Source organism: Mytilus galloprovincialis, chromosome 13 (assembly GCF_965363235.1).
Source record: "Mytilus galloprovincialis chromosome 13, xbMytGall1.hap1.1, whole genome shotgun sequence".
Lineage (NCBI taxonomy): Eukaryota > Metazoa > Mollusca > Bivalvia > Mytilida > Mytilidae > Mytilus > Mytilus galloprovincialis.
Window position 1 is genome coordinate 9770842 of NC_134850.1, and position 21551 is coordinate 9792392.

Sequence of the window (21551 nt, forward strand, 5' to 3'; positions counted from 1 at the left end):
TCATATATTTTACCAACACAAAACAAAAAACATCAAAAATTATTTAGGTAACAACTTCAGTGTTCTATCTTAATGATTCATGATCTATATACAATTGTAAGCAAATACCAACTCTTTGCATTTAGCTTATAATTCAATCCAGTTTTGCTATGATTGGGGTTCAGATAAGACTTGCTGCAAAATATATTCAGTACTATCCTGATTGGGGTTCAGATAAGACTTGCTGCAAAATATATTCAGTACTGTCCTGATTGGGGTTCAGATAAGACTTGCTGCAAAATATATTCAGTACTGTCCGGATTGGGGTTCAGATAAGACTTGCTGCAAAATATATTCAGTACTGTCCTTATTGGGGTTCAGATACTGTGGATTCATTATTGTTTGTTGGATACCAGTTTTCGTGGATTTTGTTAGTACAGGTAAACCACGAAATTGAATGTTCAGCGAATGACAAATTTTCTATAGGCTTGTATGCAGACCCTGGCAAAACCACGAAATTTAACATCCATGAACATAAATTTTTCCCTTATCCATGAAATTGGTACCCACAAAACTAAACGAATCCACAGTAACACAAAATGAAAATATTTTCAGTACTGTCATCATCCTACCAAGCATCTGTGCTTTATAGTAAGGACTGCATGATCTCTTACTATGAAACTCATCAAAACATTCAGCAAAGCTGAGAATAAAAGTTTGATATTAATGATTAAAATGAATTTTTTATTTTCAGCTTTGCTATAAAAATGCAATTCATAATTTTTAGATATCTTTCATTAACAATCCTCAAAATAAAGCAACAAATTACAAAGTTATACAATCATATACAAAATCAAAACCAGCCATAACTTTGTCACTGTTTAACGTTTAATGTATAGGACTACAGGTATAACAGAATGACTGGCCAGCACAGGCATCTTTATGTCAAATGTTTTTTTTTCTTTTTTCTTTTTATACAATTTATACAGAATGTGAAGAAAACCTCTCCCAAACAATGCACATTATCCGACAATAAAACGTATTAATTAACTATTAAAAAGCAAAGTTTATTATTTTATGAGCTATACAAATGATGGCAATGGTTTGTACGAGAGAAAAAAGAATCTCCTCCCCCCCCCCCCCAAAAAAAAAAATATATAAAAAAACAAACATACAAAAAACAAAACAAGATAGAGAAAAAATACAGAAATAATTCCTTATAATAACAAGAATAAAAATATACAGTGGAGATACAGGAGCTTTATAACATTAAACATTAATGAAAACATGAAAACTGAAGAGTAAATAATCATTGGCCTGCATATCTAGCAAGATTTAGTTCATACCAAAATATGTATATCTGAAATAAACATCCCTTTTTCAACTTCTGTTTGATATTGTTTTTTTCCCTATTTCATAAGCCAAGTTCAGCTCTTCAGATTTCAATCAGAAGCCTACTGTAAAGTTGATAAGGAGCACAGATTCAGAGACAATAAAATTTTCAAACAGGTTCTGACTTTGAAATCACAAAATTTAAACTCTGAAAAATAATAAATTTCACAATTAAAAAGAACAACCAAATGTTAACTTTCTAAATAAGCAAGACTCTTTTGTATCTTAACTTGAACTCTATAAGTCTTTAAAAGCAAGGATCTAGCTGGCTACCATAGACAACATGATAAACTTTTGTTCAAGTTTTCTTCTCCTATATATCTGTGCAAATATTTGACAAGCTCACAAATACAACATAGATGAAAGCACATGGTAGAATACTTCGGGAGCAAATGATCAGTAGAAATTGACTGTATGCAAAATTGTTCTTTGACATCGTGGCTCAAAGTCTTGCAGTATTTCATCAATGTCGTTATCCAGATCGTCTGACTCACTTAACTGAAATTGAATAAAAGTAATTGTGTCATATAAATAAGAAGATGTGGTATGAATTCCAATGAAACATATCTCCATCCAAGTCACAATGTATAACTAGAGGCTCTAAAGAGCCTGTGTCGCTCACCTTGGTCTATGTGACTATTAAACAAAGGAAGCAGATGGATTCATGACAAAATTGTATTTTGGTGATGGTGATGTGTTTGTACATCTTACTTTACTGAACATCCTTGCAGCTTACAATTATCTCTATCTATAATGAAGTTGGCCCAGTAGTTTCAGTGGAAAATGTTAGTAAAAATTTACAAATTTTATAAAAATTGTTGAAAATTGACTATAAAGGACAATAACTCCTAAGGGGGTCAATTGACCATTTCGGTCATGTTGACTTATTTGTAAATCTTACTTTGCTGAACATTATTGCTGTTTACAGTTTATTTCTATCTATAATAATTTTCAAGATAATAACCAAAAACAGTAAAATTTCCTTAAAATTACCAATTCAGGGGCAGGAACCCAACAACGGGTTGTCCGATTTATCTGAAAATTTGAGGGCAGATAGATCTTGACCTGATAAACAATTTATCCCCCTGTCAGATTTGCTCTAAAGGCTTTGGTTTTTGAGTTATAAGCCAAAAACTGCATTTTACCCCTATCTTCTATTTTTAGCCATGGCGGCCATCTTGGTTGGATGGCCGTGTCATCGGACATATTTTTTAAACTAGATACCCAAAAGATGATTGTGGATAAGTTTGGATTAATTTGGCCCAGTAGTTTCAGAGGAGAAGATTTTTGTAAAAGATTACTAAGATTTACGAAAAATGGTTAAAATTGACTATAAAGGACAATAACTCCTATATGGGTCAACTGACCATTTCGGTCATGTTGACTTATTTGTAAATCTTACTTTGCTGAACATTATTGCTGTTTACAGTTTATTTCTATCTTTAATAATTTTCAAGATAATAACCAAAAACCGTAAAATTTCCTTAAAATTACCAATTCAGGGGCAGCAACCCAACAACAGGTTGTCAAATTCATCTGAAAATTTCAGGGTAGATAGATCTTGACCTGATAAACAATTTTCTAATAGTCAGATTTGCTCTTAATGCTTTGGTTTTTAAGTTATAAGCCAAAAACTGCATTTTACCCCTATGTTCTATTTTTAGCCATGGCGGCCATCTTGGTTGGTTGGCCGGGTCCCTGGACACATTTTTTAAACTAGATACCCAAAAGATAATTGTGGCCAAGTTTGGATAAATTTGGCCCAGTGGTTTCAGAGGAGAAAATTTTTGTAAAAGATAACTAAGATTTACGAAAAATGGTTAAAAAGTGACTATAAAGGGCAATAACTCCTATATGGGTCAACTGACCATTTCGGTCATGTTGACTTATTTGTAGATCTTACTTTGCTGAACATTATTGCTGTTTACAGTTTATCTCTATCTATAATAATATTCAAGATAATAACCATATAACGGCAAAATTTCCTTAAAATTGCCAATTCAGGGGCAGCAACCCAACAACCGGTTGTCCGATTCGTCTGAAAATTTTAGGGCAGATAGATCTTGACTTAATAAACAATTTAACCCCATGTCAGATTTGCTCTAAATGCTTCGGTTTCAGAGTTATAAGCCAAAAACTGCATTTGACCCCTATGTTCTATTTTTAGCCATGGCGGCCATCTTGGTTGGTTGGCCGGGTAACCGAACACATTTTTTAAACTAGATACCCCAATGATGATTGTGGCCAAGTTTGGTTAAATTTGGCCCAGTAGTTTCAGAGGAGAAGATTTTTGTAAAAGTTAACGACGACGACGGACGACGGACGACGGACGACGACGGACGCCGGACGCCAAGTGATGAGAAAAGCTCACTTGGCCCTTCGGGCCAGGTGAGCTAAAAAGTAAACAATTATAGGTCAAAGTATGGCATTCAACACAGGGCCTTGGCTATTACTGTACAGCAATCTAGTATAAAGGACCCCAAAATGACTGGTATAAAACAATTCAAACAAGAAACCCAATGGTCTAATCTATACTAAAAATGAGAAACTAGAAACACTTATGTTCCACACCAACAAATGACACCCAATGAACAAAAGGGATCCTGATTTAGGACAGGTGCATAAAAATGCAGCACGTTTAAAAGTTTGAACAAGCAACAACCTTCCACCTAACCAAGACAGTAGTGTAACATTACAACATAAAAAGATGCACTATGAAATATCAATTGAAATGGCTTTACTCGATCAAATATACAAATCATAGATACCAGGATTAAATTTTGTACATGCGCCAGAAATGCGATTCGTCTACAAAAGACTCATCAGTGACCTTCGATCAAAAAGACATTTTAACAAAAACAAGTAAACATACACTAAACAAATAAGTTTGATCTATGACACCACAATATTATGTCATAGTCAGATTTGAATACACATTATGTGACCATGCTACCCTAATAATCATCTGCTTTAAATTTTGTTGAGAGATTTTTCTGGATTTTCTGGATCTTTTGAAATAATATATATCTTTAGTAATGTCCAAATTTAATGTGTTGACATAGTTTTTATCAGAATTGAAAGTATAATTGAGTAATACAAGATCCTTTTAATTAATTGCGGGTACATGATCGGTTTTTTATGTTAAAAATATATTAAGTTATCTCCAATTTGGTCATGTAAATCTAACTTGTACATGAAATTATCACTAGTACAGCAAGTTAGGCAAATATTCTATTTTATTCTTTTTTGAGTTATCTCCCATTTGGTAATGTATTTCTAACTTGTACATACATTCTTCACTTGAACAGCTAGTTTGGCAAATATTCTATTTTATTCTATTTTGAGTTATCTCCCATTTGGTAATGTATTTTTAACATGCACATGTACAGAACTATTTCCATTTTATTTATTTTATCTCCCTTTTGTTCATGTATTTCTAACTTGTACATGTATTCTTCACTTGTACAGCAAGTTAGGCAAATATTCTATTTTCATTTTCTTTTGAGTTATCTCCCATTTGGTTATGTAGATTTAAAACTTTCTTTACTTGCAAAGCCAATTAGGCTAATATTATATTTTACATTTTAATTGGAATAATTGGACATACAGACAAATACCACATTAAACCCTCAGGTATGCCTCTTGAAAGCTGGCCATTTTGAATATCCTATCAAAGTCTCCACATTTTACTTACCATGGAAACCAGATCACATATAAGAAATGCCCCAATGGTAGCCTCTTCATGATTATCCTGTATATCAATATTTATGATGTGGACCGGGTTCATGTCATCTTTCTCTCGAGTTTCCATATCTGCCAATACATTAAAAATGTCTTTTATATTATTTGAATTACCATCAAATAGTATTTGATTGAATAGTGTATTATTAAAGTACACAGCAAATATTACATACAAATTAATAGAAAAAGTGTGTGGAAACACCAAGATTTGTACTTAATTGACATGATCTAGGTGCTAACATCTACATCATTTGGTCTTTTGATATTTGTCTCATTGGCAATCATACCACACATCCCTAAGGGAGCTACCATTTGATTTTTAGGGGGAAAAGGGGGGGGGGGGGGGGGGGGGCTAGGATGAAAAATTTTGTCCAGCATTTTTTTTTAGTTGTAATCTCTGTCCTGCCTTTTTTTTCCACTCTGTTCGGTCCTGCTTTTTTTTTTTTTTTTTTTAGTTTATCCTGACTTTTTTTTACCTAAATTGTCATCCTGACTTTTTTTTTTACTCAAAATTCTTGTCCTGCCTATTTTTTTCAAATTTCATCCTAGCCCCCCCTAAAAATCAAATGGTAGCTCCCTAAATAATAACGAGTTAGATAAATCATGTGGTAGGGTAAAAGAACCTGATTTTACCCATACATAGTGTGAGTACATCTCTTTTAATGCATAGACTCATACCAACCACATACCACATCTTCTTATATCTATATAGAATAAATTCATAGTGTAATCTATAAAAGTTCTGTAATGAACACTAGCAATGTTTGTTTTCCCCTTTAACTAACAAATCCTTTCAATTTGAAATAAAGAGAAACTGAAAGTAAAGAATAATGCTGCTGTTTTCATAAATACCTACTGTAGATTAATTTTTGGATATGTGACACCAATTTTGTGTGCTTTTCATTGGTACAGATTATCAAAGAATTTAAATGATCAACGAATTACAAATTTTGTATAGAAAACATTCTGAATGTTTGCAGATGTTGTCACAACAATGAAATCAAATATCACTGTACACTGAAATTAAGATAAAGAATAAGAATCTTTTGAAAATGCTCTCTCTAGTACTGTAAATTCAGAAATTGTTGCAGGCATCTATTATTGCGAACTTGTCATTTTAGACTAAAATGCAATTTTAATTTTTGTGATATTCAGAAAAATCCTGTTTGATTCATATAAAAATAAAAATGTGAGTTTTAATTATTGTGATATAAACAGTTGCATTTGTCGCAATAATAAAAACATCGCAATTATTTCAGAATTTACAGTATATTGACAGCTGCAGGCCAAACACTATTTTTTTTACGAAAATTTTGCATAGATTATATTGGCCCATTAGTAGAAACTTTTACATGTCAAATCAGGGGTTTCATTATCTTTCATGTTGACTGGTACTTTCCACGTTTCTAGGTGGTACTTTTCAATTTTTCCATGAATATCTTATATAAAAACTCCTACATTTAGGCGGTACTTGTCAATAGCATAGTAGGATAAAAGTACCGGGTTCCGCCTCCTAATGAATGGCCTGCAAATAGTATTTTGCATGCTTGGGCTGGAGGGCCAGTGGCCAAGGGTGAAGAATGATATGTAAAATACTTACCTTCAAGAAGCTGATCATAGACTCTCTCTTCACAGGTTATAACGACTTCAAATTTATCTTTACACGACTGAAATCTCTCAGGCTTAGGTTTGATTCTACGGTTCCTGTCCAACATATGTAGAATACCATTCTGTGTATATCTAAGGAGCTAGTTAAGGAAACTTTTCATTTGTAATATGAGGTGTCAAGCTAATTTTCTTAATACAATACACTTATAGTAGATTTTTTTTATTATTAATAATTACATACCAAAGTTTAAATACTTGCTTCAGTGCATATGGTCAACATCTGTGTGGCAACAGAGGATTTCTGTACAAATACTAGGGTACATAGCTTCCAAAAACTACTCTTATACCCTCTCATTACATCAACTTTTGTAAGAAACTGTAAATTAAGAATATGTCAAGCATAATGATAGTTATTTGGTAATTATTCTATTTTTGAATTTTTTTGCTGGAAAAGTGCATAGCTTAGAGAGTTAAGAATAGTATGCATACAATAGTTTTCTGCTTCAAAATGTTTTGGTGTATTCATAAATTTTGTGTTGCTCTGGTGATTAGCTGGTATAAATGAAATACTGTTTGATTTTTTTGTGTGTGCACGAACAGACCACTTTCGAGTTTGTTGGAATTGCACACAGCAAAATACAAATGCATATCAATGCACACAACAAAATAGGCTGCAGTGTGAATGTTTACTAGATGAATTGATTACAGTGTGAATGTTTACTGGTTGCCTTGATTACAGTGCGAGTGTTTACTGGTTGACTTGATTACAGTGTGAATGTTGACTGGTTGCCTTGATTAGTGTGAATGTTTACTGGTTGAATTGATTACAGTGTAAATGTTTACTGGTGGACTTGATTACAGTGTGAATGTTTACTGGTTGCCTTAATTACAGTGTGAATGTTTACTGGTTGCCTTGATTACAGGGTGAATGTTGACTGGTTGCCTTGATTACAGTGTGAATGTTGACTGGTTAAATGGATTATTGTGAATGTTGACTGGCTGACTTGATTACAGTGTGAATGTTGACTGGTTGCCTTGATTACAGTGAGAATGTTTACTGGTTGCCTTGATTACAGTGAGAATGTTGTACTGGTTGACTTGATTAGTGTGAATGTTTATTGGTTGACTTGATAACAGTGCAAGTGTTTACTGGTTGACTTGATTACAATGTGAATGTTTACTGGTTGACTTGATTACAATGTGAGTGTTTACTAATTGACTTGATTACAGTTTGAATGTTTACTGGTTGATTTGATTACAGTGTGAATGTTTACTGGCTGCCTTGATTACAGTGTGAATGTTTACTGGTTGACTTGATAACAGTGTGAATGTTTACTGGTTGAATTGATTACAGTGCGAGTGTTTACTAATTTACTTGATTACAGTGTGAATGTTTATTGGTTGACTTGACAACAGTGTGAGTGTTAACTGGTTGACTTGACTACAGTGTGAATGTTTACTAGTCGACTTGATTCGTGTGAATGTTTACTGGTTGACTTGATTACAGTGTGAATGTTTACTGGTCGACTTGATTCGTGTGAATGTTTACTGGTTGACTTGATAACAGTGTGAATGTTTACTGGTTGAATTGATTACAGTGCGAGTGTTTACTAATTGACTTGATTGCAGTGTGAATGTTTATTGGTTGACTTGACAACAGTGTGAGTGTTTACTGGTTGACTTGACTACAGTGTGAATGTTTACTAGTCGACTTGATTCGTGTGAATGTTTACTGGTTGACTTGATTACAGTGTGAATGTTTACTGGTCGACTTGATTCGTGTGAATGTTTACTGGTTGACTTGATAACAGTGTGAATGTTTACTGGTTGAATTGATTACAGTGCGAGTGTTTACTAATTGACTTGATTGCAGTGTGAATGTTTATTGGTTGACTTGACAACAGTGTGAGTGTTTACTGGTTGAATTGATTACAGTGCGAGTGTTTACTAATTGACTTGATTGCAGTGTGAATGTTTATTGGTTGACTTAACAGTGTGAGTGTTTACTGGTTGACTTGACTACAGTGTGAATGTTTACTGGTTGACTTGATTTCAGTGTGAATGTTTACTGGTTGACTTGAATACAGTGTGAATGTTTACTGGTTGATTTGATTACAGTGTGAATATTTACTGGTTGACTTGAATACAGTGTGAATGTTTCCTGGTTGACTTGATTACAATGTGAATGTTTACTGGTTGACTAGAATACAGTGTGAATGTTTACTGGTTGACTTGATAACAGTGTGAATGTTTACTGGTTGACTTGATTACAGTGTGAATGTTTACTAGTTGACTTGATTAAAGTGTGAATGTTTACTGGTTGACTTGATTACAGTGTGAATGTTTACTAGTTGACTTGATTAAAGTGTGAATGTTTACTGGTTGAATTGATTACAGTGCGAGTGTTTACTAATTGACTTGATTGCAGTGTGAATGTTTATTGGTTGACTTGACAACAGTGTGAGTGTTTACTGGTTGAATTGATTACAGCGTGAATGTTTACTGGTTGCCTTGATTACAGTGTGAATGTTTACTGGTTAAATGGATTAGTGTGAATGTTGACTGGCAGACTTGATTACTGTGTGAATGTTGCCTGGTTGCCTTGATTAGTGTGAATGTTGTACTGGTTGACTTGATTACAGTGTGAATGTTTACTGTTTGACTTGATAACAGTGTGAGTGTTTACTGGTTGACCTGATTACAATGTGAATATTTACTGGTGGACTTGATTACAATGTGAATATTTACTGGTGGACTTGATAACAATGTGAATATTTACTGGTGGACTCGATTACAGTATGAATGTTTACTGGTTGCCTTGATTTCAGTGTGAATGTTTACTGGTTGAATTGATTACAGTGCGATTGTTTACTTATTGACTTGATGACAGTGTGAATGTTAACTGGTTGACTTGATTACAGTGTGAATGTTTACTAGTCGATGTGATTACAGTGTGAATGTTTAGTGGTTGACCTGATTAGTGTGAATGTTAACTGGTTGATTTGATTACAGTGTGAATGTTTCCTGGTTGCCTTGATTAGTTTGAATGTTTACTGGTTGACTTGATTTCAGTGTGAATGTTGACTGGTTGCCTTGATTACAGTGTGAATGTTGACTGGTTAAATGGATTAGTGTGAATGTTGACTGGCTGACTTGATTACAGTGTGAATGTTGTACTGGTTGACTTGATTAGTGTGAATGTTTATTGGTTGACTTGATAACAGTGCGAGTGTTTACTAATTGACTTGATTACAGTGTGAATGTTTACTAGTTGACTTGATTACAATGTGAATGTTTACTGGTTGACTTGATTTCAGTGTGAATATGTACTAATTGACTTGATTACAGTGTGAATGTTTACTAGTTGACTTGATTTCAGTGTGAATGTTTACTGGTTGACTCAACTCTGGGCAGGATTTAACAAGTTAACAAGGTAAGTCCAAGACTTGATTGATTGGTTGTTAGCTGCTTAATGTCCAGTGGCAAGTAATTCATACATGTTCAGGATGAGGACAAATAGACTTTTTTATATAGATTAGACCGTTTATTTTCCGGTTGGATGGTTTTACACTAGTAATTTTGGGGCCCTTTATAGATTATTGTTCGGTGTGACCCAAGGCTCCGTCTTGAAGGCCGTACATTGACCTATAATGGTTTACTTTTATTAATTGTTATTTGGATGGACTTTTGTCTGATTGGCACTCACACCACATCTTCCTATATCTAAATACAAAAGGAAGGTCCCGTCATAGAGACAGTCAGAGATAAAGGTTGGTGAAATTTTGACTGCCACTGGAAAAACAGAGAAAAGTGGTAAGGGACAGAAGATTCTCCCTACAATAGGCCACCTACAGACTCCTTTAAGAGTTGTTATAAGGGTTCCTAATGAGCATACAGAGAATGTGGCAACCTGTACACAAACATAAAATTAAAAAAATGTCCCCAATTTGACAGGCCCTAGCTGCATACTTGTATATTCAAGACCAATGGACACCCCCACTTTATCAAGTTTTACCGCCAGTTGGAAGTTGTTCAAAGTTCCCCTATATCTACTCCCCAGAATTTTTTTTTTTTTGGCTGGGTGGGTGAGTGGGAGATGTCATCACACATGACACATTTCATACCGTAAGCTGAAAGTCTTTGCTTCTACTTCTTAATGCCATTTGCTAAGCGAAAGAAGCAAATTCCAAATTTCAAGTTTTTAATTTGAACGAGCCAGGGACTAAATCGACAACCTTGCTCTCAAGTTAAGCACCTTACCATAAGACAGCTAATGTCGTCTATGTAGGTTAGACTTATTGCAAGTATTCTTTTAATTTCAGCACATCTTGTTTGTATTTAATTGGTGCTACTTTTTAATTGTATTCTGATAGTACAACTAATTTACTAAAATCTACAAGCATTAGCTATTGACTGCATATTATTGGTAAAACTTATTAACTGCATTGTTGGTTGGTGGAAAATATTAACCACATTCATAAATAATTGTTTTCTGTTGGTGTGGATTATAGCCTGTGTTATATTGGGGATATTTATATATAGAATTACATAAATATGAAATATTGACCGTTGGCTTGACTTATTGATTGTATTCTGTAGGTGATATATATCAACTGTATTCTACATGTTAAGCTACTTATCGACTATGCTGTATGTTAATGCGACTTAATAACACAAAATGAATGTGGTCTAATGAAATGTATTTGGCATTCAACTTATTGACTGTATTCTGTAAGTTCACGAGTCACATTGGCTGTATTTAGTATGTGAATGCCACTTATTGACTGTATTTGGTATGTTAATGCAAATTATGAACTGTATTATGAATGTAAATACGACTTGACTGTTTTTTTGTATGTTAATATGACTGATTGACTGTATTATGTATGTTAAGGAGACCAATTGACTGTATTATGTATGTTAATTAACATTCTATATTGTAATCAACTTAATGACTGTATTCTTTGTTAATTGACATATTTACTGTATTCTGTATGTAAATGCAACTTATTGACTGTATTCTGTGTTAATGCTATTTATCGACTGTATTTTGTATGATTATGTGACCTATTGACTATTCTGTATGTTATTGTGATTGTGACTGCTTTTGTGTTGGTTGTTTGTTTCTCATTTTTTTTTGGTCAATTTCTTTCATGAAGTTACAAATGTTGTTTTTGGTAGCCTGTGTTGCTTTAAATGTAATGACTGGTTTATTGCACCAATCTGACCTACCTGTTAGTGTTACAACCTAACTGGTTGGTTGCTATGGTAGCCAGAAAAATGGCCCTGAACCAACCAATTAAATTGCTGCATCTTCAAAGCATCATAATTTCCATCATGAAATATTTTAAACATAACTTTTTGTTCCATTGACTTATTTTCCTTTAAAAACTATTTGACTTTGATGAAAATATTTACATGTTACATAAAACAACTCAATTCTGATACTTTGAAATGCTTGAAAACTGCAAAACATCTGTTTCTAAAGAGACCAGTTTATGGACATCTGAACCATGCCATCAACCATTCTTCCTTCTCTCAAGAGTTTCATCAGCAAATCTGCCAAAGTCAGTCAGGTGGATTGCTGTAGGCTTCCATCATCATCCAATTTGATTTCCAGTATTTCAGTTCTTCTTCCATTAACACTTTTTCCCAAAAATTTATAATGGGATAATTCTAAAAGACACAGCCAACTTATGTGCTATAGCTATGTAATATGAATTTCCCACATACCTAAAGTAGCAGTGGGATACAATTCTATTATAAAGCTGGTTGGCCAAAATGACAACCTATGCCAATGATTGATTGATTGTTGTTTGCCAAGCTTGCTAAATTCCAGTGGCAAATATTTCATGCATGTTCAGGACTAGACAACTGAATATTGAAATCTTAACCCTCCTACCAAAGAAATAAAGTCACACTGTGGATTCATTATTATTGGTTAGGATACCAATTTCCGTGGATTTCATGGAAACAGAGGAAATACGAAATTAAGTGTTCAACTAATGACAAGATTTTAAAAAGGTTATATGCAATCTTTGACAAACCAAGAAATTAGAAATCTACAAAACAGGAAGTGTTGTTCAATCCACGAAATTTGATACCTACATAAATAGATGAATCCACTGTAAACTATTAACATGATTAACTTGAAAGCTATTTGATCATGAGACAATTTTCTTCACAAAATTTGAGTGCCCTCAATTCAGCTGTGTGTCAATCTGTTAAGAAGGTGGTTGGCACAAACATGTAATTAACTTTGTCCGGTTGGTCTAGTTACTTATTTTCAACAAGCATCTTAAATTTATGTTAGGCATACTTCGTAGAAATGAATTCAACCCATTAAAAGAGGTTAATATATGGCTTAACAAAACCTATATTTGATTATAGAATATTGTTGAAGATTGTATAGTGATATCCATATATATGTCTTTCTAGATTTTTACGTATTGAGATTAACTTCTATAAATGTACTACTACAGATTCATAAATGTTCATGAGATGCCATTTTGTGAATTTGGTAAATAACAAAAGTTAAATTTTTTTTCAAAATTTTCTAGACTTGTATCTATATATGCAGACTTTGTAAAATAACAAAATTGAATATCCATGTAAATGTAACTTTTCATCAATCCTGAAAAATTGGTACCCATGAAAATAAATGAATCCACAATACGGTATATAAACACATGTGCAGGTCTATTGTTGAAAACCGCATGTTGACCTCTGGCCTTGAAGGCATAAAACTTTGCTCAGTGCTCGGTGCACAAAAATCATGCTCAAAACATGAAATCCAGCAATTTGATTGGTTGATTTTCGAGTCTGAGTACAAAAATCATGCTCGAAAATTTTATGACCGTGAGGCCATGTGTCTTTCAGTTATAGCAGTCTTCACGCAGAGTGGCAACCTAGGCTGGTAAAATTGATCTCGGGACTGTAAAAATCAGACCTACAGGCCGTCAGAGCTCAGACATAAATAAGTCTGAATCTGCTTTTGACTCATAGAGGTCTAAATTTGTGAGTTTTAGGATTTGTCTCCCTTTAATGCAAGACAAAATACGACTTCAATAAGTCAAATATTGTTAAGCAAGAAATGATTGACCAGAATCAAAAAGTTGCAAATATTGACCCCTACAAGTCGATACGTTACCAAAATTGGTTAACTTCAAGACCCACGCATATTTATAAAAAGGTCATGCATCTAAATCAAATAATGACAACATTGAAAGCTAATGCTTTGTCTTCTAAAGAAAAATATGAAAGAGAGTCTAAAAAATCGGGGATAATGTTAATTAACCTTACAATGCAACCACCTGGATCCACACTTAATGAGGTAAAACATCTGTGTTTAGTAAGGATGTTCAATTAAATGATTAATATAGATAGCTCAAGTCTTTGTGAACTCTCGGACAGGTTTTCAATGTCATAGGTGGTGTACTTTGGCCACCAAGTCAAATTAAGTTTTTTCATCAACATAAATAGACCTAAACAAGTCTGTCATTTTGTGACTTAGATAAGTCTAAAATTGAAAACACATTTTAATAATAAATACATGTTTTGACTTCTTTAAGTCAAAAACAGAAATTGACTTGTTTATGTCTGAGCTCTGACTGTATTATACTAAAATTCAGCATAACTTTTACTGTTACTCAAATGTTTAATCCCACCTACACTTTTCTACCATAAATTCAATCTGGTTTTCAAGGCATACATCAGAGTGTTATTTTTACTTTCCTATCAAACCAGGAAGTAAATCTGTAGCTATACAGGCATTACCAAGATGTACAGTTAAAACCAGGTGATGGGTAAATGAGGGACTGAAGGGGAGTACACGTACTAACTAAGTTGTGTCTATTCGTTTTTGTTATATGTAATAGTGAATAAAATATTGAAATGAAAATGAGCCTTCAAGTTAGGGCTGTTCCATAAACACATACATGGGACCCAGTGAAGACAGTTCCAAATCTCAACTATGGGTTGGTGTCATTTATGTTTTTGCATAATGGAAATGTAAGTGAAATTCTAATTTGCCTTTATAGGTGGTTACTCCATGTTTAAAATGCCTTCCCTGGAACTAAATGGAACAGCCCTTATAAATTGTATCCCTTGTCTACAAAAATATTAATTCAGTTTTTCTCTCACTGATAATGTAATCTGGCCACCTCCATTCTTTAAATGTTAATACAAGTTTAATCTAAAAATGACCTAAAGAAGTAGTTATCAGTGGGAACATTTTCTTTGTTTATCTGTCAATTTTGTTTTGACTGTACAACATTTTCTCTACCCAAGGCTAATTGACACATGTTTGATGTGGATCAAATGGCCAAATCTTCATTGAAAATTCCTTCTCTGAACTAGTTTTTCAAATAAATGCAGCCTAATTATCATGACTAGCCACACTTTATAGCATATTTTTTAGAGGTTCTAACAAGCCAATTTATAGGGTGCCATTTATATTTCATTTTAAGAACTTTCCTATGCAATGAACATCTTCAGACTTGTGTTCAAAGCTATACAGGAATTTGGTTGAAATACTGATCCACCAAAATATCAACAGTTATCAACAAGTAAAATAATTACCATGAAAAGAGATTTAAAAGCCTCAACAAAGGAAGTAAAACCTCAAAACATAAGTTCTTCCTTCAAAATTACATTCATGGTCAAATAAAATGATACAAGATACTATAGTGAAACTGAAGCCAACATACCAATACCAGAACAACCTTATAAACACAAAGACATTTTCAAATCTATCACCTTACTTTCATAATCTATTATTGTTTATTTGAAAATTAATAATTGTCTGCTGGTGAATAACTTAATTATAAATGACTGACCCCTCGAAGAAAAATAATGAAGTGAATTTTTTTTCCCCTAAAAGTAGAAGTTAAAATGGGACAAACATCTTTCAAATTAAAAATAAAATCCTATATACATGTAGTTTAAAATGTAAAAAAAAATTAAAGGATGTAATTCGATCTTCATCCACATGCTTATAAAACTTAAAATTTCTGAGACATATGTACTAAAATTATCTCCCTTTTACAACTTTTTTCTTTTCAATCCATTGAAATATGACATCATGTGCAAAACAGTTATAAGTGTGCTTGTTTAATTGTATGAAACTTTAAAAATCAGTTCCCGCTCACATATTGTGATTTTGAAAATATCCCACCATTTATATTTTTGAAATCACCAGCAGACAATTACAAATTTTCAAATATTGTGTTCTGTCCAATAATAGTTCGAAACTATTTCATGATAACTTATGAAATAGAACTAAAAACAATTAGTGAATTATTCGTTTATGTATACTAGCTTTCAATCATGTTACACATTAAATACAAGTTACAAACCATTTATCAATAAACAATGTGTTTATTTCTGAAAAAGAGAATAAATAATAAGAATACATACATGTACAATATATATATAAAAGTAATTATCAATGCAATTTAAAAAAAAAAAAAAATAATGAATCGAATTCATGCTATGTTGAATTGCGAGATTTTTCTGAAAAAAATTACCTTTAAATAAAAAAAATAAATCTTCAGATGTACAATGTATACTTACCTGCAAGTGTTTCAGGTCAAAATCACCCAGAGTTAGATAGAACTTGTATGTTTTGTAATCATGGTAATGGCTATTCCATTAAAATGAACATGGAGGTAAAAAGCATTTTTAGTAATTTCTCAAAAACTAACATATATCTCTGTTGGAAAGTTGTCTCAATAGCAATCACATCAGATCCCTAATCATTTTTATATCATATCTTTACCAACTTTTTTATATACATGATAAATGACCCCGACCTTAAGTACCCCAAAACCTTCCCTAATCCACATTCATTTTAATGGAATGCTCCTAAATAAATTATGATATCAATCTATTCATACTCCAAATTTGAAGTAGTTATTAGGAAGTTGATGGATACAGTTCGGGATCTTTACGTAGGAGATCTTTGTACATTTCATCGTATGTTGTGTTGAAATCATAGATGTTTGGTTTATCTAAAGATGGACCTGGTAACTTCACCTGGTTTCCTGTTCCAAATGACCTCACTCTGTATCCTCTCTTACTGAAAAATAAAGTAAAATAATGAAACAGATATACATGTATTAATTGTTATAGACATACATGTACATTATATAATGTAAGATATTTTGTTAGTATATCAAATCCAAACAATAAGATTGCTACTAAACACAAATACAAAGAAAATACAGAGCTGTGCTAAAAGTGCATGATACGCCTGTTGCCCTTTTAGCCTGTCTTTATGCTTTAAGGATGTACTTAGGTGAGGTTTTGAAATAAGTGTCAAATGTTCGGACTCCTTGGTGTTTTTCTATACAATACAAGGTAAAAGAGTTTGCCCCATAACACCTATTTATCTTTTAACATAAGACTTTATAGCTCATAAAAGTTCATTTGACAAAAATTAAGCAGTTTCTTGATTTTCTTTCTTTTGATTTGAGACCCATAAATTACCAATGCAAATATAAGGTAAAAGTCCCAGTTCGTCTTTTCTCGCCATATTTTATAAATCAAATATCTCAAAAAGGAGCTCCATGAACTATCATTTTTTTTGCTTATTTTAATCCTTAACTAATACTCTTCCAACTAAAAGTATCAATTTTGAATTCTTGATTTATTTAATTTTACCTTACAGTCAAAGCTCAGACATAAACAAGTCGAATTTTGTTTTTGTCACATTGACTTAAAAAAGTCAAAACATGTATTTATCATAAAAATGTAATTTCAATTTTAGATTTATCCAAGTCGGAAAATGACAGACTTGTTTAGGTCTATTTATGTTGATGACAGAACTTAATTTTACTTGGTGGCTAAAGTACACCACCTATGACAGCAAAAACCTGTCTGAGAGTTCACAAGGACTTGAGCTATTTATAATTAATTATCTACATTAATTGAACATCCTTACTTAACACAGATGTTTTACCTCATTAAGTGTGGTGCCAGGTGGTTGCATTGTAAGGTTAATTAACATTATCTCCATTTTTTAGACTCTCATTCATATTTTTCTTAGAAAGACTAAGCATTGTCTTTCAATGTTGTCATTATTTGATTAAGATGCATATGCATGACCTCCTTTAACTGTAAGGTAAAATTAAATAAATCAAGAATTCAAAATTGATACTTTTAGTTGGAAGAGTAAACACAATAAACATTTCAACAAAGTTTCATTAAAGTTGATGGAAGCATTTTTAAGTTATTGTCAGAGAACTGGAAATCCCCCTTTTTTTTAAGGATAAAACTTTATAACATGGACACGAAAAATCTGAAATTTACATATAAAAAATTGAAAGGGAGCTTACATCAATAGATATAAACAATTCAACAAAGTTTCATAAAAGTTGGTGGAAGCGGTTTTTAGAAATTGTGGACGACGGAGAGACAGACAACAGTATACCATAATACGTCCCGTCTTAGACGGGCGTATAAAAATAAACACTATATTATGAACCATGTACTTAAATAATAAGAATGACCAAGTTTTCATGCTTAACCAGCTTGTAAAAATGTTGCAGTGACAATCATCAATTTTTCTAGGCGCTACATGAATATAACAATGAACGTGCGCATCTATTTTGGGTGGACAAATATCCACTTTTTGATATGGGACGAGCTCCAACGTCCTACGGCCCCAGCTTGTCTGGCAAAACAGCCGTTGGACGTCAGAGTAATCTTGGACTACATGTCTTCCTGCATATCAAGTTATAAATCCGACTCATCTTCTGTTTAGTACACATTCTCAAACTGAGTTTGCCCTATTTGAGTACATCAGTGTTTTTCGAAAACTGTCAGACTGTAAATTCTTTACAAGCGAAAAACAAGAGATCAGCCAATTAATATAAAAATAATGAATTATTTAGACTTTTATAGTGTAGCAGTTGTCCTGATGCAAAGGCGAATCCAGGGGGCTGGGGTGCCCCCCCCCCCCCACCCTCTTAAGTGGGAAATATCTGGTTGATTATATAGGGCATCACAGAAGCATGACTGGAGTGGGGCCCCTTATGAAAAGTTCTGGATCCACCACTGTGATGTTATACTTGAAAGTTGTTCTTTTATTTTAATTCTTTGGTAAAGAGTATAGCTCCTGATTGTTAAGTTTTACATTGCAATTGATTGTAGTGAAAATCATGTCTGAATAAAAACGGCTTGCATCTAATTGTAACGAATTACCTCCCTTACTTCTGACCTTGACCCAATATGTCAACAAAGCACCACACCCCCTTATTTCGGATTGAAACCGTGAATCGATTAGTGTTCGTTATCATCCCCTTATCAACCATTTCTCACCTTAGAAAGCTATGAGCTTCCATACTTCTGTTTTGGTTACTCGAACAGACAACAGCGACTCTCATTTCTACGCCCATTGTTTATTTCCTTAGGCTTTTCTCGCTTTAACTTTGAGAATAATACGAGAAAGCAGAATCTAAGTGTATAAGCTATGAAAGTGAACGAAATCAAGAAACCTAAGAGATAGAATTAACCCTTAAAATGTGCAGATTACTGATGATTGATACGACAAATTTTTCATCAATGTTCCGTTTATTTAAACCGGATGTCGGATGTAGGTATAATTTTTCGGATTTCAAATTGCTAAACGAATTTTTGCTATAATAAAAAAAAAATGGTGTGAGGAAGGGAAGGGGAGGCTTGATCAGGCTTGATCTGATTCTCTATTTTTTACAATATCTTTGATTTTTCTTCTTTTTCCTTTTCTCCTGCTTTATGTTTCTGACAAGGATGTGTTTGATAATATCAAGGATTTGTATAGTAATACAAATCCTTAATAATATATCACGTCTTCATGTCTTAATTTTGAATTGTACAGAAATTTCTACCCAGTGTTCACATTTGCAAAAACATCATGATGAAAAACAAAATATTATATTGTTTCCCACTATCCCTCTATCATGGTGGCATGCTGGATGACTTATAAATAAATAATGTAATAATATAATGTTTGTCATCATCAAAATTGTATAGAACTAGTAACCATATTTCAGTATCAAGCCTTCGATCAACGGGTCTGACAGGCTCTTTCTTGAAACTGAGTCAAGTATTAAAAGTTTATTTTATATTGTCTTTTTTATGTTCATGGACACCGATTCTTATTTTACATTAAGGTATTCTCATCAGAAGACTGTTTGAGAAAATGAACTTCAACAATTGGATGATCAGTGAAAAAAATAAAATTTGGACTTACTTTCAGTTATCGCATGTACTCTTAGAATATCTTCAATACAGAGGGATCAAATACACAGTACCCCATAGATACGGATATAGGGGAAGACCAGGGTACCAATTGTGCCCCCTTATGGAGCTTTTTATATGATAAATGCAAACATTTTACATGTGTCACTCAAGACGCTGGTTTAATTGCCAGCCCCAGCAGATCCACATATGTATGCTTTATATAAACCTTTTCATATTTGTTTAATACAAAAATACAAATCCGTAGTAGTAAATATATTGTTTATAGAAGATATATCTAATACATATAACTATCATGCATGCTAAATTACGCGCTATTTCATGAAAAATTATTAGCTTAACTTTTCTTTATTTCTGAATCCCAATAGGGGACACATGTTATATTATGTCTATTATGGTAACTAGTAATTTCAAAACCATTTTGTAAAGTGGCGGATCCAGGATTTTGGAAAGGGGGCGAAGTTTTAAAAAATCGCCGAACCGGCAGCGAGGAGAAAAAATTTTGGGACCTTTTTTAGCCTAAAAAAACATTAAATAAGTGTAAAATGCACCTTTTAAACGGTTTCTGACGTGGGGCATGTATATCTTATAGTTAAGGTAAAGTGTAAGGGTAGGACATTTTTGATGCTTTATTCCCCCTATAAACTGTCTATCATAAAATGATAGTATGGATTCAAAGCTATGTACTGATATATTTGTTGTTAGACTTGTCAGTTACAAATAGACCTGGAAAATTCTCGTTTGTTGTATGTTGAGTGAGCATAACCTCGTTAAATTGTTGTAAACAAGATATACGCCGGGCTATTCGATGAATAACATTGAGAATCGAAATGGGGAATGTGTCAAAGAGACAACAACCCGACCATAGAGCAGATAACAGCAGAAGATCACCAACAGGTCTTCATTGCAGCGAGAAATACCCGCACCATAGGAGTCCTTACAATACGTAACGACCGACACGTGAGTTAAAACAGACGAACACGCAATTGTATTCAAATGTTTGGTTGATATGTTTCACCAAAAAAAACGAGGGAAGTCAGGGGTTCCAAATCAACAAAAGGCTACGAATGAGTCTGAACTGACAACGAATTTATGAACGACGGTGGACAAATGAAGACATAAAGGCGACACCCAGCAGGCAGGTTGCAGTTTGGTCTTGAGAAAAAAAATCAATCATATCAGTTCGGCGAAACAGGCATTCAGGTCAGACATGCAAACCTCCAGCCCCCCAAAAAATACGCCCGTTTTTTATTCATCATGTTCATTTAATGCTTAATGATTCTGTTGTAAATTTTCGTTTCTAATGGCAGATAAGTAGACAGGATTATTGTTTTCAATCAAGATACGCGTCCAGAATTTTTGTTTAAGGCAAAAATCAGAGTCAGATTTTGTTCACTCATATATCTCAGGCTGCCGCCTCAAATCAAATGGTTCGTACCTTAGACTTAAACTATATATCTAGAGCTTATATTGAGTGGGGGTCATTATTCAGCTACATGTATGTTATTTTAGTACACGTGAAAACTTTGACTCTTCCGAAATTTCGGGTCAACCGAGTTCAATACAACGAGAGTTAACTGTATGTTATT

At 33.2% G+C, this 21551-nt stretch overlaps 1 protein-coding gene across 1 annotated transcript; it reads right to left on the reverse strand.

Moving 5' to 3' along the window:
• Nucleotides 1-1356: 1356 nt before the first annotated feature.
• Nucleotides 1357-19315, reverse strand: LOC143057330 (RNA polymerase II subunit A C-terminal domain phosphatase SSU72-like). Its single transcript, XM_076230631.1, has 5 exons — nucleotides 19042-19315; nucleotides 16655-16798; nucleotides 6713-6852; nucleotides 5066-5184; nucleotides 1357-1869 (listed from the first exon to the last, which is right to left on the reverse strand). The coding sequence occupies exons 1-5, from the start codon at nucleotides 19116-19118 to the stop codon at nucleotides 1768-1770; spliced, it is 582 nt and encodes a 193-aa protein (XP_076086746.1). The 5' UTR covers nucleotides 19119-19315; the 3' UTR covers nucleotides 1357-1767.
• Between the last annotated feature and the right edge of the window lie 2236 nt (nucleotides 19316-21551).

Excerpts from the sequence above, each read along its gene's own strand:
- LOC143057330 (XM_076230631.1), bottom strand. The coding sequence starts at position 19,118 with ATGGGCGTAGAAATGAGAGTCGCTGTTGTCTGTTCGAGTAACCAAAAC. Across the intron at positions 5,185-6,712 it reads CTATGATCAGCTTCTTGAAG|ATATGGAAACTCGAGAGAAA; the intron begins GTAAGTATTTTA and ends ATGTATTGGCAG. Across the intron at positions 1,870-5,065 it reads TATGTGATCTGGTTTCCATG|TTAAGTGAGTCAGACGATCT; the intron begins GTAAGTAAAATG and ends ATTCAATTTCAG.